General features: G+C 47.0%; 1 protein-coding gene across 3 annotated transcripts; it reads right to left on the bottom strand.

Annotated features, from left to right (window-relative positions):
* Positions 1-2622: 2622 nt before the first annotated feature.
* On the bottom strand, positions 2623-18400 carry IL1RN (interleukin 1 receptor antagonist). 3 transcript variants are annotated; one of them, XM_015113137.3, is made up of 5 exons: positions 18224-18400; positions 8624-8675; positions 6698-6786; positions 5463-5575; positions 2623-3967 (listed from the first exon to the last, which is right to left on the bottom strand). In XM_015113137.3, exons 1-5 carry the CDS (start codon positions 18231-18233, stop codon positions 3752-3754), a joined length of 480 nt encoding a protein of 159 aa, XP_014968623.1. In that variant the 5' UTR covers positions 18234-18400; the 3' UTR covers positions 2623-3751. The 3 variants fall into 3 exon arrangements, with proteins under 3 accessions (XP_014968623.1, XP_014968624.1, XP_001091833.1); XM_015113138.3 differs by lacking the exon at positions 18224-18400 and adding an exon at positions 8814-8924; XM_001091833.5 differs by lacking the exon at positions 18224-18400 and having other exon boundaries at positions 8624-8766.
* Positions 18401-18659: the final 259 nt, after the last annotated feature.

The following is an 18659-nucleotide window of genomic DNA, read 5'->3' as shown; positions in this document are numbered from 1 at the left end:
TGTATGATTGATGTATTCTATTTTATTTTATTTTATTTTATTTATTTTGAGATAGAGTTTTGCTCTTCTTGCCCACGCTGGAGTGCAATGGCATGATCTCAGCTCACTGCAACCTCCACCTCCCAGGTCCAAGTGATTCTCCTGCCTCAGCCTCCCGAGTAGCTGGGATTACAGGTATGCACCACCATGCCCGGCTAATTTTGTATTTTTAATAGGGACGGGGTTTCACCATGTTGGTCAGGCTGGTCTCGAACTCCTGACCTCAGGTGAACCACCTGCCTTGGCCTCCCAAAGTGCTGGGATTACAGGCATGAGCCACCACACCTAGCCAATGCATTTTAAAACAGTGCTTCTCTAATTTAATGTGCATGGGAGGTCTGGTTAAGATGATGACTTTAAGTCAGGAAGTCAAACCTGAGATCTGAGAATCTGCATTTTAACTCCACAAGCATGCTAATGGTGCTGATACATGAACCACACTTGGAGCAATAAGACTTTAAAGCAGATTCCTTTGAGCTGACTCTTCCAGGACTAATAATAATGATAATATGCTACTCACCACAGAAGGCTACTGCAAAGATGAAGTAACTTTGCAATAACTCAGCATTGCCTATTATTTGCATTTAGTGGTGGGAAAACCAAGGCTCTGAGGTGTTAGTTAGCTTGCTTATGAGCACCCATTGCAAGCAGGAGAGTCAGAGTGTGACTGCAGAGTCCCAGAGTTCACCCATGTGACTCTTTTGCTGCCTTGCCTGTTTCTAACCTGTAGCTTGCTGCTTGACCCAGTTTGCAAGAAGAGTCTTAGCCTTGGGCTTTACCTTCTGTAACATGAAGGGAGGCTGCATATGGACCCACACAAATATAAGCTGCTATTGTTGTCATTAAGCCTTGATGAGTTTTCTGCCTTGAACCTCCTCCTTCTACCAGGATTAAAAACATATCAACCACACATGCCCTTTTATCACTCACACAGCACTTCACGCATGTCATTACATTCCATCCCTGTATTGTCCATGTGGTACGGGTGCGGCTACTCACTTTTTTTTTTTTTTTTTGAGACAGTCTAGTTCTGTCACCCAGGCTGGAGTGCATGGGTGTGATCTCAGCTCACTGCAACCTCTGCCTCCTGGGTTCACATGATTCTTCCACTTCAGCCTCTCAAGTAGCTGGGACTACAGGCACCTGCCACCACGCCTGGCTAATTTTTGTATTTTTAGTAGAGACAGGGTTTCAGCATGTTGGTCAGTCTGTTCTCAAACTCCTGACCTCAGGTGATCCACCCACCTCAGCCTTCCAAAGTGCTGGGATTACAGGCGTGAGCCACCGCACCCTGCCAGCTACTCCCGTTGTACATACAAGGAAGAGAAAATTCAGAGATGTTGGGTGACCTCATTAACGTCATAGGATCCTAGCTCTAGAGAAGACCTTGAATGTTTTCTCCAGTTTGTTGCCTTTTAGCCTACTTAGTTTAGTTTGCTTTTAGCAATGAAGTCTCCCTTTCAAACAAAGTCCCATGGGAGGTCCAAGTTGTAAAGAAGAGGGCTCTGTTGGGAACAGGGTTCAATGGATGAATCCTCGCCCATTTATCCTTCCCTCTGCAGGGCTTCCCATTTCCAGAGACCTCAGAGAGAAGGGTCCAAGGAGCTCTGTTTGGAAAATCCCCATCCAAGTCAACACTCCCCTCAAATAAATGAGGAACAGGCCCCAAAAAGGGAGGTGACTTGGCCAAAATCAGACAGCAGGTGCATGACTTCTTAGACTCGAGAGACCAAGCCCAGAATCTAACAGAAACAACCTGGGCAGGTGAAAGGACCACACTCCTCACTCGTCTGACTGTTTACTGAGGTGTGTTTGATAAGTGGTCACTCATGGTCTTGCACTCCCACCTACGGGGCCAAATTCAATACTCCATCCACTAATCTCATAATCTCCCAGATGCTCCTTTCCTTAGACCCTGGTTGTAGGGGGGCAAGTCTTTTTATTTTCTAGGTATTGTGAAATAAAATATACATGCAGAAAACTGTGTAACTACATCCATGCCAAGAAATAGAATGCTATCTGAACCCTAAAAGCCCCCAGGTGCTGCTGCCCGCCACTGTGTCTCCCAGGGGCCAAATTTCACTGGGCCTTCAGAGAGAGCATGGCCTTGCTTCTCTCTGCATCACCAGTTCCCACAGCCCTCCACACAACAGCCCCATGTTGCCCATTTTGAACTTTGTATAAATGGAATCACACTGTATGCATGCTTTTGTGATTCTTGTACCCACAATATGTTTGTAAGGTTCATCTGTCTTGTGAGGTGCAGCTGGTTGTAATTCATTCATTTTCTTTGCCAAGGAGCATTGTGTTGTGTGCAGATAGATGATGTACGAATTCATTCTGTGATGGGTGCTTGGGTTGTTTCCAGTAGAGGCTATTGTGGACAGTGCTGCCCCGCATCTTTTTTGCAGACAGATTTGCTCTCATATTATCCAGGGAAAGGAAGACTGAAGGAAGAAAGGAACTCTCAGAGAAGAGGCAGCCAGGCCCCAGCCTCTGGGGTGCAAAAGACACCTTGGTCTTTCAATTTCCCCAGCACTCTATACTCAAAGCCTGTCAAGACCAAGGACATAGTCAACAATATAGGCATTTTCAATATTTTATTGTAAAACAGAGCTGAAGTGACAGGAAGTAGGGATCTTTGCAGCCAACATATACAGCACTCATTCGCTGAGTACCTGCCGAGCCAGGCTAGGTGCTCGGCCCTGCATATACGAGTCTTTTTTCCTGCTCTGAAGAGCTCCCAGCCTGGTGGGGGAGACAGGCAGAGGCACAGTCATCTTTCATACACGTCTCCAAGTGCCAGAAACTCTACAATGTCAAGGAGCAATTCTTTCCTTCAGCAGAGGAGGAAGGAACCCCCAGGAGCCACATTTGCTCGGAGCCTTAGGAGCTGAGAAACTTCTGATAGGAGGTAAAGTACTGCAGGTAGCTGTAAAAAATCTGGAGTGGAGATGGAGCTCGGAGCCTGGGCAGCAGTGCCTGGACTGCTTATGGAACAGTCCAGATTATGGAAGTGTTTTAAAAGGAAAAAAAAATTATAGGACCAACATAGTACCATAACTTTTAATTTTTACAAATTGGGACATCACAAAAAAGAAGAAAAAAAATGGGAAAGCTACCATTTACTTTCACCATCATTTCACAAATGCAGGACTATTTTAAGCCCCCAGCCTCTCCCAAAAGAACATAATCTCCAAATGAAGTGCTCTCCTTCACGTGGACTAAAAAAGAAATCAGGAAATCCTTAATTTTCATTCTCCACAAACTCTTAAAAACCTTCCTCACGGACTGGCATTTGTTTGTAAAACAGGGTGTGGGAGCCACTTGGTGGGGGGTCATCAAGGGGCCTGATGTATCTGGGGCATGGGAACGTGGAATGAGGATGGAGGAGGCAGTGGGGAGAGGAGAGCAGGCTGGGCAGGTGGTCGGGGTTTGATCCCGAATGCAGAGGAGACGCGGAAGGGCTTTGCGCAGGGGCTGCTGTGCTCTGATTCACACATTAGAAAGACCATTCTGGAGGCAGCATGGAGGCTGGTCAGTTGAAGAGGAGGCAGAATCCTGTGACCAGGTTCTTGTGACTCCTTCTGAGGATCCACCCCTCAATGGCTTGTCCTCAGTGCCCCCATAGTCGGGAGCCCTGGGGCAGGGGGACTGGCAGTCCCTGCAGTCCTTGCCATGCCAGAATGGGAACAGGCAGGCCTGGGCAGTACTACTCATCCTCCTGGAAGTAGAATTTGGTGACCATGACACCCTTGTCAGGCATATTGGTGAGACTGACGGGCTGGTCTGCTTCCATTGCTGTGCAGAGGAACCAGCCCGGGCAGGCGGCAGACTCGAAACTGGTGGTGGGGCCGCTGTCTGAGCGGACGAAGGCGAAGCGCTTGTCCTGTTTTCTGTTCTTGCTCAGGTCAGTGATGTTAACTGCCTGGAAATCAAAAGATGGGTAGGTGAGAACTGAGGCCTAGGAAGTCCTGTGCTGCCTCCCTCTCCACTCCACACCATGACATGGCCCTCTGGACAGCCCAGAGTTAGTACAGGGGAAATGCTGTACGGTAAAAGCCCCCAGGGGCTCTTGTCTGCCACTCTGTGGGACTCTGGGACCCAGGTTTATTTATTTATTTATTTATTTTCCCCAGACGGAGTCTTGCTCTGTCCCCCAGGCTGGAGTGCAATCTCAGCTCACTGCAACCTCCACCTCCTAGGTTCGATTCTCCTGCCTCAGCCTCCCAAGTAGCTGGGATTACAGGCATGGACCACCACACTCATCTAATGTTTTGTATTTTTAGTAGAGACAGGGTTTCACCATGTTGGCCAGGCTGGTTTCAAACTCCTGACCTCGTGATCTGCCCACCTCGGCCTCTCAAAGTGCTGGGATTACAGGCGTGAGCCACCGCACCTGGCCTGGTCCAGGTTTCTTAGGACAGCAAAGACACAAAGAGGCTGTCCCACTGTCACACCTTGATTTTGGGAAATCTGGCCACTCTGGCCTCGGACCAGTAAGTCTCATAAATACACAGCACCATCAGCAGAAGCCAAGGCCTGTAGAGCTGGTGTTCTGTCAGGGTTTGAGCTCTGAGGAGATGAGGTGGTGGTGTGTTCCATGCAATATCCTAGCCATCCCCACTCCTCACAGAACAGGCAGTCACCCTCCAGAACAGTGTCCCTGTCTACTGGTAAGGGATGTGATAGTGCCACAGTATGGCCACTCACATTGAGGTTAAGGTTGCATCCAGCAAGCCCCTGAGACAAAGCCATGTTTTCCCAGGGCTGGGAAACCCACTAAAATTACATGAGATCAAGGAGCACAGGGCTCTGGGTGGGGCACCAACTAATCAATATGAGTCGATAAGGATTGGAAGAGAAAGGTCCTGAGGATGGGCTTTGCTAGAAGAGGGCAGATCCGAATGGGTTGGTGGCCTTTGAGCAAGGGAGTAGCACACAGAGATTCGGGTCCTGTGGGAGACCATTAGAGTGGTGGGCTCCAGTGCCTGTGCCTCCTGGCGCAGATTCCTATGCAGTCCCCTCTCACAAGGGGCTAGACTTAGCCACGTGAGTGGCTTTGGCCAATAGGATGATGTAAGCAGAAGTTATAATAAGCACCTGCATGTTGAGACTTGTCTTTTTGGAATAATCCCTTTTGAAGTCAGCCGCCATGCTGTAAGGAAGCTCAAGCTGACTCTTAAACACTGAGAGATCACAGGGAAAGAGAGCCTGGAGAATGAGGGACCATCTCAGATGCCCAGCGCAAGCCAGGCACTCTGCTGAATGCAACTGCCAAAGTGAGCCCAGTGTGTTCCACCACGTAGAACAGAACTAACTACCCAGCTAATCCTGTTCAAGCCATAGAATCGTAAGAATAAATTTTGGTTTTTCAAGCCACTGGATTTTGGGGTGATTTGATATCCAAAACAAGTTTTTACCTCCAGCTGGAGTCTGGTCTCATCACCAGACTTGACACAGGACAGGCACATCTTCCCTCCATGGATTCCCAAGAACAGAGCATGAGGCTCAATGGGTACCACATCTATCTTTTCTGGGGAAGAGCAGAGGGGAGGGTCAGGTTAATAGAAGAGGAGGCAGCAATAATGAAGAGACCCTGGGTATTTTTCTGTCTCCCCTGGTCCCACAAAACTAAAATCCCAAGGTCAGAAGGGCAGAGAGGTCTCATCTTCCTGGTCTGCATCTAAACAGAAGATTAAACCAAGCACACTATCCAGTTACTCCTAGAGGCCTGAGTCTCCTGGATGTTGTTCCACATGATTTCCATCTTTTCCTCACTTTCTCCAGGATACCCGTGCTCCAGGTCAATAGGTGTGTTGCTGAGGGGCAGGGAAAATGGCGCAAGGCCATGAGTGGGGCTCCACAGCAGCCTGGGGGTCTCTGAACCTCCTCTTTCCCTAAAAGGCCTCCATGCTCTCATGTAGCAACAAAAATCTCAGCCTCCTTGTGCTTCAGTGTGTTCATTAGGAGAACTACCAGGACAGGAAAGGTGGGTCTCATCCACTTTCAGAGTGAGGCAGGGGAGACAGAACGAGGGAATAGGGAAAGTGGGAAGGTGGAGGTAATACCATCCTACAACACCAAACAGGGGAGTGAAAACATCCTAGAAGGTTGGAACTAAAAGAATCGCACTTCCCGTCATCCAACTGACATCATCCCACTGAAGGGAAAGCTGAGGAACAGAGTGGGTGAAGCTTCTTCAAGTTCATCCATCTTGTTTAATACATGGACCAGAATATGGCTGAGTATAGTGTCCAGGAATAAGAGACATAGCCCAGCCTTATACATGGTGGATTAATTTGGGATTGAGTTAGGGTTTGAACAATATAGGAACATGGAGGCTTAATAGGCACTGGAGGAAGGGAACTGTCAACCTTGCCTTCTGGTATTTGCCCCTCCCAGCTGTGGCCCTGGGATCACTGTGCCTATAGTCACTGACCCCTGACCTAGACTCTACCTCTCCATGCCCTCTTCAGGCTGCCCTCATATGTGCCCTTTAGTAGCCAGGCCCTCCCAGGTTCAAACTTGAGTACAAACACCCAATGAGGATTAGGACGTTGCACCTAGTGTTTGTGCAGGCAGGCCATGCTGCTGCAGACAGAGGGGCAAGGTGACCCAGCGCCCACACACATTGGCTTTCCTGGCAAGCGCTCACCTTCTAAATTGACATTTGGTCCTTGCAAGTATCCAGCCACTAGTTGGTTGTTCCTCAGGTAGAAGGTCTTCTGGTTAACATCCCAGATTCTGAAAAGGAAAAGGACTCAGCTGTAGTGCACAGCTGCCATGGGCCCAGCCTTGTGCTTAGCACCTTCCCGTGTCCCCCAGAACTTGTTAAATTTGCATCCAGCTCTTCCCGGGGTATGGTATATTAGTATACCCATGGCATGCATGGATGAGAAGACTGAGGCTGACACTGGTTAAGAGGCAGGCCCAACCCTCACAGCTGGTGAGCTGTGAGCCCACATTTGACTCCCCTCCTCGCTTGCTTCCCATCTTAGATTCCCAGGGCAGGCACTTCTGTTTCAGCAAAGCACACTGCAGAGCAGCAACATCCAAACAAACTTTCTGGGATGCAAAAATGTTCTATAGCTGCACTGCCCAATAGGGTGGCTGCTAACCACGTGTGGCTGTTGAGCTCTTGCAATGTGGATAGTGTAACCAAGGGTCTCGATTTTAAATTTTCTTCTCTTTTCATTCAATTAAGTATACATTTAAATAGCCACCTGAGACTAGTGGCTACCACAGCACCTAGTTAGAAGTTTCAAGAGACAGAACACCTTGCAGCTAACTCACTCTGAGCCTTAGACCAGGAAGGTCTGTCCCTAGAGCCTTTCCTCCATTAGCTGGTGACCTGCTCAGAGTCCTGCAGGAGCAGCTGCCCTTGGGAACAAGCAGGCTTCCTCCCTACCTCAGCCAGTGGCTTGCTTCTGGGTCCCAATCCTTTCTTCTTGGTAAAGAGCCTCTCTGGTTGAGAGCAGGACTCAAAGCTGTGAGATGTAATAAACAGAGCCACAGCCAGCATGTCCTGGGACCTGTGCCTCATATCCTCACCTGTGAAGTGTGGCTAACTCTACCCTCCTCATCAGGTGGCTCTGAAGAGCCCACACGCTCAACGAGGAGTGGCCGGGCAAACCAAAGTGCTTTGCATATGGCAGCATTGGCCTGTTTGTGATTATCCTAGTTTCTAGATTTAGCCTCAATCTGGAGGGATTAGACATTGCCTGCTGGGGCCTCCAGGGGGATCTCCTGGAGCTTCTAGCTGATCAGAGCAGGCAGAGGCAACCTGGGGAAGCAGACAGTCCCCATATCTGGAAGGGAGAGACTTGTCACTCATATGCCCACAGAACCTGACTTGCAGCCTCAACCCAGACAAACATAAAGGTCAGACTGGGGGAGAAGTCACCCGAACATGATTTCACTGCTGGAATGTCACGCAGCAGAGGGCATGTACAAGCAGTCCTGTCATTTCTGTCAGCATCACATCTTTACAATAGGGACGGTCTCACAAAGCCCTGATTCCATTTTCAAATCACAGTGATTTTCAGGCATTTTACAATGCACAGAATCCTGTTATGCTATTATCTGTGCATTTAACTTTCACAACAACCCGGTAAGGCACACAAGGAATTATCGTGAATCTCATGTCACAGATGTCACAGGTGGGGAAACCAAGGCCCCTGGAGAGTGGGACCCTCTGACGTGTCAGCACAGACAGGCATTGCTCGTATCAGTCTGGGCCTTCAGGCTGTGCCCTGGTGCCCCTCTCTGCTTCTCTGTCAGCACATTCAGCTGGGCCTGAATCGCAGCCGCACTCCTTGGCATGCATCTATTACTCACTGGGTTGCTGAGTCTCTGGGAAAGTAAGACAGCCCTCCGGTCGTACCATCCACATCTGCGATATTTTGAAATACAAGTCCTGAAGCCCATGCACGTAACAGCCTCTTTCTTGAATAATGGACATCCTCTCCAGCCCAAACCCAGTTCTCAGGCCCTGTAGGGCCTGGCAGCCCCCAGCAGCTGTGATATGTTTCCAGTCTCCAGCTAATCCACCCTCACCTCCTCCTCCTTGGGGTAGCCTTACCTGAAGGCTTGCATCTTGCTGGGTTTTCTCCCAGAGGGCCGGCCGACGGTCTCTGAATGGAACAGGAAGAGGAGGAGACAGATTAGGTGACTGCCAAGGCCCCTGCAGATTTCCATTCTGTGACTGCAGCAAGACAGTGGACTGCCATTGTGGGCCCAGAGTTGCGGTTTATAAAGAAATAGTCACTCACCCAAGCTAGGCGTCTGCCACCCTGCCCCACTCTGAGAAGCGGAAATACCCTCCTCACATTTCCAAAAAGAGAAACCCTTGCTGTTGTCACTTTCAACCCCGCTAAGTGTCGCAATGGAGTGTTGTAACTGATTCCCTCCCCTTTTTCCCCTGTGCAATTTCCCCAAAATTGAGATTTCTATTTCCCCTTCATTGAGTTCCTGGGAAGAAGAGCACAATGGAAACCAAACTCCCTACTGTGCCTGACAGGTACCCGGAGTCTGTTTGTTGACTTTTTAAAAAACAGATTTGAGCAGAAAGGCCCTTTTTTCATAATAAAATGAAAGGGCTCCCTGCACATGGGACAGTCTCATGTCACTTTGTGTTCTTTGAAGGATGGACAGCCTTGGACTCCAGACCATAGATTGGCAAACATTCTGTAAAGGACGAGAGAGTAAATATTTTAGGTTCTGTGGGCCACGATTACTCAGCTCAGTTGTCTGTTTCACAAAAGGACATTGGCAATCCATAAATCAACAAGCCTAGCTGTGTTCCAATACAACTGTATTTGCAAAAGCAGGGGATGGACCGGATTTGGCCTGCATCTGCTGACCCCTGATGTAAAGTGAGTCCTTCTGAGAGGTGCTTTAAAATCAACTATTTTCCCACTATCTTACGTCTTTAAAGTTATGGTCTTGGGACGATGACATAAACTCAGCATTTGGACAGGAATGGGTCTAAATTCAACCTCTGCCACTTGCCATGTGCCACCCGTGTGACCTCGAACAAATCATTTCATTAGTTGAGCCTCTGTTTCTTCACTCTCAGAATGAGGGTGGTCGTGTCTTTTTCACAGATGGATGGAAGGAAGGAAGGGAAAGAGGGAGGGAGGGAGAGAGGAAGCAAGTGTAGGGAGGAAGAGGAGAACTTCTGGCCCATAATGGGTTCTGATGCACATTAACTTCCTTCCTTACAATATTCTAGACAGGAAAAAGGTAAGCATGCTCCTATTTTATGGGTAGGAAAAAGTTGAAGAGAATTTCTGCATGATCTACGGGATGGACAGTGCTGGCGCAGAAGTATAGGTTGCAATGTTTTAGAGCTGGACGGGAGCTTGGCAATCATCCTGTCCCAACCTGGCATTATTTTCAAGAAGACTCAGAAAAGACTCAGACAAAAAAGCGATCTGTCCAAGGTCACACAGCTTGCTGATGGCAAAGGCGTGCAGAGAAATCCAGGTCTTCTGACCTCCAGCCCCGGGCACTTGATTATTAACAAATGCTTCAGAAACTTTAAACTCTAATACTTAACACACTTTGGGAAGTGGCAAATAAGTAGGCAGGTTAATATACATCACCTCCTTCAGCTAGTCCTCACAAAAACAAACAAATGAACTAACAAAATGTCTCCTTGGCCCTCAAAGGAAGACACTATTTCTCAAACATGTTTCAAAAAGAATGGGTGGGCTGGGCACGGTGGCTCACGCCTGTAATCCCAGCACTTTGGAAGGACGAGGTGGGTGGATCACCTGAGGTCAGGAGTTCAAGACCAACCTGGCCAACATGGTGAAACTCCATCTCTACTAAAAATGCAAAAATTAGCAGGGGGTGGTGGCGTGCACCTGCAATCCCATCTACTCGGGAGGCTGAGGCAGGAGAATCACTTGAACCCAGGAGGTGGAGGTTGCAGTGAGCCAAGATCATGCCATTGCACTCCAACAACATGATCCTAGGTAACAGAGTAAGACTCCATCTCCAAAACAAGAGCAAAAACAAAAACTATGAGTGACTCACTCAAGGTCATGCAGCTTGTGAGGACAGTACAAGAATACAGACAAAATGTCAAAATGTTTACTACTACAGCAGTTGATCTCGATGAGTCTGACTATTTTCAACCAACAAATCAGAATCTTTCTCTCAACCAACAAATCTTCCAACCAATAAATCAGAATCAAACACTTTGTGTCCAAAGAGTTAATCCTGCAAAGGTGGAAGGCTATGAATGAATTTCCCAAAGGTTTAAAGAATGCATCCTTCAGAGAAAATAGAACATTTCTGCAAAATTGTGTCAACTCCCTGGGTGATGGGTTTTTTAGGCAAAATGGCATGTCTGTATTCCTGTACGGTCCTCACAAGCTGTGTGGCCTTGAGTGAGTCACCCATCCTTTTTGACATATGTTCGAGAAATAGTGTCTTCCTTTGAGGGCCAAAGAAGCATTTTGTTTTGTTCATCTGATTGTTTTTGTGAGGACTAGCTGAAGGAGGTGATGTACATGAACCTGTCTACTTATTTGCCACTTCCAGAGTGTGTTGAATATTAGGGTTGAAAATTTCCGAAGCATTTGTCAATCATCAAGTGTATCACTTTATCATCACACCCTCTGAAAGAGAAGGCAGCTAGCACCTGACTGGGATAGGTTCTCTCCTATCTGTCTGTCTTCAGTCCTCTGGAATTGGAAAGCCGTAATTCTCTCAAAAAATGTCCTTACAGATTGCGGAAGAGAAGTGGCTTGCCAAGGTATGGTGGAGAGTTCCATCCTGGCCACTGCCCTCAGACGGCATTTCAAGTAAAAGCCCCACCCACAGTGTGGCTCCTAGGTAAATGTTTCTCTGACCCCAGTCTGCATTGAAAGAGTATTCTCCTGGAGAAAAGATGCTCGGGGCTCCTGCTCTGTGTCATTTCCCCACTGTGTCCTGAGAAGTGGCCCAGCCTGCCCTTTCTCGATATGCAGAGGGTGAGGATGGGGGTGGTCCCTGGGGCAGGAGTTATGGAGTCTAGGTCTGAATCCCCCTGTGTCATTTCCGAGCTGGGCCACCCCCACACAATGTACAGAGACTGTCTTGGTCTCAGTTTCATTATCTGATAGAGTTAATAATAGAAGCCACGTCATCAGTTACTATACAGATTGAATGAAATGCTGCACGTGATGAATCATGCCTTGACCCTGGCACTTGGGGAATACTCACACCGTGGCTTTTGTGTACGCTTCTTTACCCCGGGTAAAGTGGGAGAGATCAGGTCCAGTGAACGCCCCAGCCCCTTGGTCCTGCCGTGCACTCCCAGCCTTCCTGCTCTGTATCCTGACCCATCCTCCTTTCCCAGTCCAGTCTCCAGCCTGCTCTGACTCCAAAGGAGGGGGCTGTCAATCACTGTGGCTTAGGGAGAGGAAGAAAGGGGACAGGGGAAGCTCTCTCCCTCTTCCTCACGCTTCTGGCCACAAGTCCACTCTTGGTTTCATGTTATCTCACCCAAACAGTTGGCGTCCTTATGATTTCTGCCCACAGGAAATCTCTGACTAATCTTATTCTCGGTTCTGGGTCCTCAGCACCCCCCCAGTTCTGCTTCCTAGATGAAGCTTTAAGACCACAGCACATAAAGGACTATGCCTTCCCAGTCAGCACCCACAGCTTTCACCGGAGTTCCTGGTCATCACAATTGTATCTAGTGCCTTCTATGTGCTGAGCCCTGTGCTACCAGACGCTAGAGACAACAGGAGCGTCTAAGCCCCATGTAAAGGGGTTTTGGTGAAGCAGAGAGATAGGGAAACCAGGTTTTCCATGTCTTAGGAGGGACACTGCACTGCTGCAAGGAGACACATCTTGTGTTGATGCTTGTAAAGCGTTTAGCACAGCCACCCACGTGGGAAGTGTTCAATAGGTGTTGGCTATTTCTCAACATTGGTTAATTGCATCTTTCAGTTCTAGGATTTCCATTTGGTTCCTTTTTTGTGTAGTTGTTAGTTCTCTGCCAAAAATTCCAATCTTGTGTTTTAAATCTTTGAGTATATTCTCCATAGTTCTTTCAAAGTCTGCCCCGATTCAAATCCATGATTTGAATCCCTGCTGGATCTCCATTTATTGCCTGTTTCTCCCTGATACACAGGTCTTCTTGCATGTGCCTCATTCCTTTTTAATGACTGCTGAATACTATATATTAAACACTGTAGAGGTCATTCAAGGCTCTGGATGATTGTTATCTGTACCCTGAGATGGTTCACTTTTGCTGCCGCTGGACAGGTCAGGTAGGCCAGGAGCCTTTCAAAAGCAGGTAACCTCTACCCTAGCAGGACTTGAGATCATTCAGAGGAGGGCTTCAGTACCTGTGAAGGCTGACCCAGATTTCCAAATTGGGTGGGAATTATCAGGGACCCTCCTTGTAGGTAGGATATAAGGTACAAATTTTATCTCCCCCACCAAGTTCCGTGAATGCTTAAAATCTCAGCTGAAGTTTTTGAAACCAGCACATGTGCCCACGAGTAAAGAGTGCCAGTGCTGGGCTCTACCTCACTGGGCTCAGACAGTTCCTTACAGCCTTGGCCATTCTCTGATGCCTCCAAAGAGATCTTTTGGAAATATGTTTTGTCTAGCTTTTCTAGTTATTCATAGCAGTAGAGGTGGTCATAAACAACCTAGGCCAGAGGTATCTGATGTAATCTACTGTTTTGTTTTGTTTTTTTTTGAGATGGAGTTTCGCTCTTGTTGCCCAGGCTGGAGTGCAATGGAGCAATCTCAGCTCCCTGCAACCTCTGCCTCCGGGTTCAAGCAATTCTCCTGCCTCAACCTCCCACATAGCTGGGATTACAGGCATGTGCCACCATCCCCCCGCTAATTTGTATTTTTAGTGGAGACAGGGATTCACCACGTTGGTCATGCTGGTCTCGAACTCCCGACCTCAGGTGATCCACCCATCTTGGCCTCCCAAAGTGCTGGGATTACGGGCATGAGCCACTGTGCCCGACCCATAATCTACTTTTTAAAAATCTTATTATTCAGGACGGCTGGAGTTTGAGTGGCATTTAGAGGTAGGGGTAGGAAAAGTGATTTGAAAAGTTGGGTGAGGTCCAGAGAAGGAATGGCCTTTAATGCCACCCCAATGAGCTGGAAACTTACCTTTTAAAAAACTTAATAAGAGGGTAATGTTGTCAGGTGTATTTTATTAAGATCATGTTGGAGACAGTGGACAGATGGATTAAACTTGGATGGGGTCATTGACCCCGAAGGCAGAGCAGTGGTGCGCTGGTAAATGTTTAACAATTGAATCTCCAAGAAAAGTTTCCATTTGCCAATTTCCATGACATAATACGCCTACCACGGATAATTTCAAGCTACTGACGTGATATCACTGAATGGGGAGCTGGGGAGACATATACACAATTGGATCCTGTGGGCTGCAGCACCCCCAGAGAGGCAAGAAGATTCAGCCCTTCTAAAGGGAAATTGTCTCCACATTTCTTAGCTCCAACTTCCCTCCTCCTCAGCCCAAATGGCTCACCCCACAAGTTTCACCCCCCCTTGCAGAAAACAGTCCTTACTGACAAATCCAGTTTGTCGGGAAGCTTTAACAAATTTCAGTACAAACATTTTCATCTGGACCTCCTGGAGCTGCATTTGTGTCACCCAAGCACTATTTGTGAAATGTTGACATCCAGCTTTGGGTGGACAGATGTGCACCCTGCCTTGTAATGACTTCATCTCACATTTAGTGGTTTCAGCCACCACTTGAATCCTGAGTGTCACAGGACACACCACACAATATAAGCAATATTGTTTTCCAAACTTTGTAAATTTTTGCTAAGATAATGCTGCAAAGACTCCAGTTGCTCTTTCCGAGTCATGGGTAAAAACTTTAGTACAAAGAAGAGAAAGAAGCACAAGAAATACAAACCCCCAGGGTATAATCTGATGTCTTCTTTTTGTTAGTCCCCACTGACCCAATCCTGCCAAGTAACCAAGTTAATTTTAACCATATCCGTCAACTTATTAGAAGCTCCCTAAGGCAGCAGGACAGGTTTGGAGACATCTGTCCGCCTGAGTACCTCTACTCTCCAAGCTGCAGCCCCCAGGCTTGCTGCTATCAGAGTGAGCACCTCTTCTCTCCTGGATGATGAAGGGGATCAGGACATGGTATATAAGCCAACTGTTATCTACAAGAAGCTACTCTCCTCTTGGATCTAGATGGTTAACTTCATGTGAATCCTTTCTGAGGTTCAGAACCTTCCAAGATGATTTTTGCCCCAGCAGTTTATGGGTTAGCTATGGATCTGCCCTGAAAGTCATTACCTATGTAGTTATCTTGTGTTTTCAGAGGTACACGTTTGCTCTTGCCTTCTTGGCTTTGATGATTAGTTTTATAATCCCCCTGCAGGCAGGAGGAAATGGAGAAGAACAGACACCATGGGGAAGGGGACAACTGTGTTGCTTAGTTGTTGTAGTTTAGGCTCTGTGTTACGCTTTCACACAGATCTCCTTTTGTCTACATAACAGCTGTGCAACGTGGACAGACATACTGACACCCACTTTTAAAATGAGTACAAATTCATTGTCACTTTACAGAAGAACTCAAGGCTCAGGCTACTCTGTCTATGGAGTGGCCGTTCTTTTATTCCTTTACTTTCTTAATAAACTTGCTTTCACTTTGAAAAAAAAAAAAAGAAGAAGAAGAAGAACTCAAGGCTTAGAAAGATTAACTCACTTGCTCCAGATCCTGGACAGGCCAGGATTGAAACCCAGTTTTGTTATTTCTTCCTACACTGCAGTCCTGCTAAAGAGGCTGCTGAGTTTTTTCTCTCTGCTTCATTGCATGGTTAACAGAAGCAAGAATTACATTTGTTCCTATGGTGTTTCTTTTGGGCTGAACTCCCATCTCATAGAGTAACTATTTAGTTCATAATTGCTTGAAAATTCAGGGAGGATTTTTGGTAATAGAAAGAAATGATTCTAAAACCTTACACAGGTTACAGGGAAAGCGCTTTACCTGGTAAAGTGGACTAGAGTGACAATTATCTTGGTTTGTCTAGGACTTTCTTGACTTTATTACTGAAAGTTCTACACCTTGGCAAATCCCTCAGTCCCTGAAAAACTCAGATAATTGGGTTATTCTAAATTATCAACCCTTAAAGGGCACTGGCACCTCTGGTGGCTGCTGCTGCAAATTGCAGGCACAATTAATGATTGCAATTGTACCCTGCCAGTGTAGTCTGTTTTTATTAGCAGAGATGTGATCCATTTTATTAGACAACAGATAGATAGATAGATAGATAGATAGATAGATAGATAGATAGATACATACATACATACATACATACATACATACATACATACATACACAGAGCAATCACATAGGAGTATTCAAAAACCTTAGTGAGTCTGCCACTTGGGAAAATAAACTATAGCAGATATATTAGTAATCAATCATTTTCATTCTGATTAATTATTTATTAAAACATTCATCTTTAATTTCCTTCAACTACATAATCAAGATATTGTTCATCGCTAGTAGCCTAAGATTGTTTTCAGACTTGGATCCTAAAAAGGATTTACCCTTTTAGTCAGCACTGTCTTCACCTTCTCCTCTTCCTCCACCTCCTTCTTCATACAAGTCAGCTGTGAGAGAAGTGGTGGGACCCCATTGTGTAGAGAGAAAGCAGAGGTCCAGAGAAACGAATGACTAGTCCAAGGTAACACAAAGTGTATGCACATGGTTCCATCTCTATCCTTTACCCTCTGTGCTCACCCTTCCAGTTTCCAGTCAGAGTATGAATCCCCTCAACTTTTCTCTTCTTGGCACCCTGTTCTGTGCTTGGCAAACATTGATACCTCCCATATTCCTGGCCTTACTTAGATGGAGAATGTGGTTCCTCTGCCCAGGGAACATGGCGTCTTCACTAAGCTTATTGCACTTGTTTCCCGAATTCAATCCAATTCAAGTTCACACACATTTATTTAGCACCTATTGTGTGTCAGTTCAAAGTATTTTGGGATGAACCAGTTTTAAGCACAGAGATTTATTTCTTCACAATGTATCACTATCTGGTTCTAAGAATGGTTCCAGCATCCTACTTTACATATTTGAAAAACACATAAGACCATGGGCTAACATTGTAGCACAACCCACCAGGGACCATTGTACCCACTGGGGGACAGGGGAGGATCTGCTGCCCCCAGAATAACTGCTTGTGGTTGACAAAGCAATTCCCCTCTCCATGATTTCGTTAAGTCTCTGTGCCCCCATAGCATAGTGTAGTGGTTTGAAGACAGACTGTCTGCAGTCAACCCACCTCCTCCTCTTATACTAGCTGTCTGGCCGTGGGCAAATTACCTAATCTCTCTATATCCATTTCCTCTTCTGAAAATGTGAGCAATAATAGTCCTTCCTCATAGGGTTATTGAGAGGTTTCAGTGGGATAACCCATGTAAAGAGCTCAGCACGGCGCCTAGCTTGTAATGTGTCAATGACACATTAAGAGCTGACACTTCCATTGTGCTTATTACAAGCTAAGAGTTGTTCAGCTTCCTCTAGACCTCCTCTTAATACCCAGAAAGGAGAGTAAGGAAAGTAAGACCCAGAAAGGAGAATGGCCTGCTCATTAGAGGCCAATTTTATTTTATTTTATTTATCTTTATTTATCTATTTTTTTAAGACAGAGTGTTTCTCTCTGTTGCCCAGACTGGAGTGGAGTGGTGTGATCTCCGTTCACCGCAACCTCCGCCTCCCGAGTTCCAGCAATTCTCCTGCCTCAGCCACCCAAGTAGCTGAGATTGCAGGTATGCACCACCACGCCCAGCTAATTTTTGTATTTTTAATAGAGATGGGGGTTTCACCACATTGACCAGGCGGGTCTCGAACTCTTGACCTCAAGTGATCCACCCACTTTGGCCTCCCAAAGTGCTGGGATTACAGACATGAGCCACTGCGCCCAGACTCGGGGGCCTATTTTAAATTAGAAACTTAAAATTAGAGTCTACAGACCACTGATCCTGAGTGTTTTTTCCTTTGTGCCACACAAATCCTAACCAGAGGTTGCAAACTGGCAGCTTATAATTTAAATATTTTATCTGCTTGCTTTATTGTCTTATTTAATCAGAATACTATACGCAACGAAATCAGAATATCTGACTCTTCTGGAAAAGTGAGAAGTTCTGGCCACCTGGGCCTGCATTCTCTTGTGACAACTATCTGGTGGAACTGACTAGTGCCAAGTCCTTAATTCTCCACAGTTCCCACCCTTCCCTGTCAATCAACCCTCAGACCTTGTGGCTCAGTGCCATATTCTATTAGTATTTCTCATTAAGTTCACACTGTTCTTTCTCTCATTTAACAGAGCTATTTCACCAATTTCCCTATTCTATCAACAGTTGAAAATGACCCCCACACTCCAAGGACTCTATGACTTTTGTCACAGCAGTTACCCCTCTCTGTTCACCTGCTGCTCCAGCAGGCACTAGGCTTGCAGCCCCTGCCTCAGAGTGCCTGCATGGTCTCCCACGGATGCCTCCCTGTGCCCAGGTCCCCCAGACAGGCCTGCAGCCCCATGCGCTTGACATTTTCCTGGACGCTTGTTCACCAGAGCCTGAAAGCATTTGGTAAACACCAATCGTAGATATTTTCCTCTCTCATTTCTCAGGTGGAAAAATAAGAGTGGAAGGAGCTTACCTAAAGCCATGGGGAGGCCTGATAGGACAGGAGGTCTTCCGAGGTCTTCCAGACTCTAACTCTAGACTGAGCTGCTGCCCATAAAGTAAGTAGCATCCAGGCAGTACCTGGGCCACAGCCCCTCCCAGGGTGGAGCTGCTCCTCCTTCCAGAACACCTCAGAGAGTGCAAGGAGGAGCCCAGCCTCTCCTCCCACATACTTGCAGAGGGCTGGCCAGCATGAGGACATGGGCCGGCTGATGGCTGACGTGATGCCAAGCAGGCCCCGTTTCCAGGAGAGTGACTCAGGCAGGCAGAAACCAAACTGGTTCTTATCTGCGTAAGATGAGAGGTCACATGCAGAGAACTGAGCTGGGCCTTCATGCTTACCCCAACCCCGACTGCCGCCAGCTCATGCATGTGTGCACACATTCATTCAAAACACACGTGTTGGCTTC

Source organism: Macaca mulatta, chromosome 13 (assembly GCF_049350105.2).
Source record: "Macaca mulatta isolate MMU2019108-1 chromosome 13, T2T-MMU8v2.0, whole genome shotgun sequence".
Lineage (NCBI taxonomy): Eukaryota > Metazoa > Chordata > Mammalia > Primates > Cercopithecidae > Macaca > Macaca mulatta.
This window is presented reverse-complemented; position numbering and strand designations above follow the sequence as displayed.

Coding starts and splice junctions, on each gene's coding strand:
- IL1RN (XM_001091833.5), bottom strand. CDS start 8,739: ATGGAAATCTGCAGGGGCCTTGGCAGTCACCTAATCTGTCTCCTCCTC. Junction 6,787..8,623: donor AGCAAGATGCAAGCCTTCAG/GTAAGGCTACCC, acceptor TTTCCTTTTCAG/AATCTGGGATGTTAACCAGA. Junction 5,576..6,697: donor ACCAAATGTCAATTTAGAAG/GTGAGCGCTTGC, acceptor GCTCTTCCCCAG/AAAAGATAGATGTGGTACCC.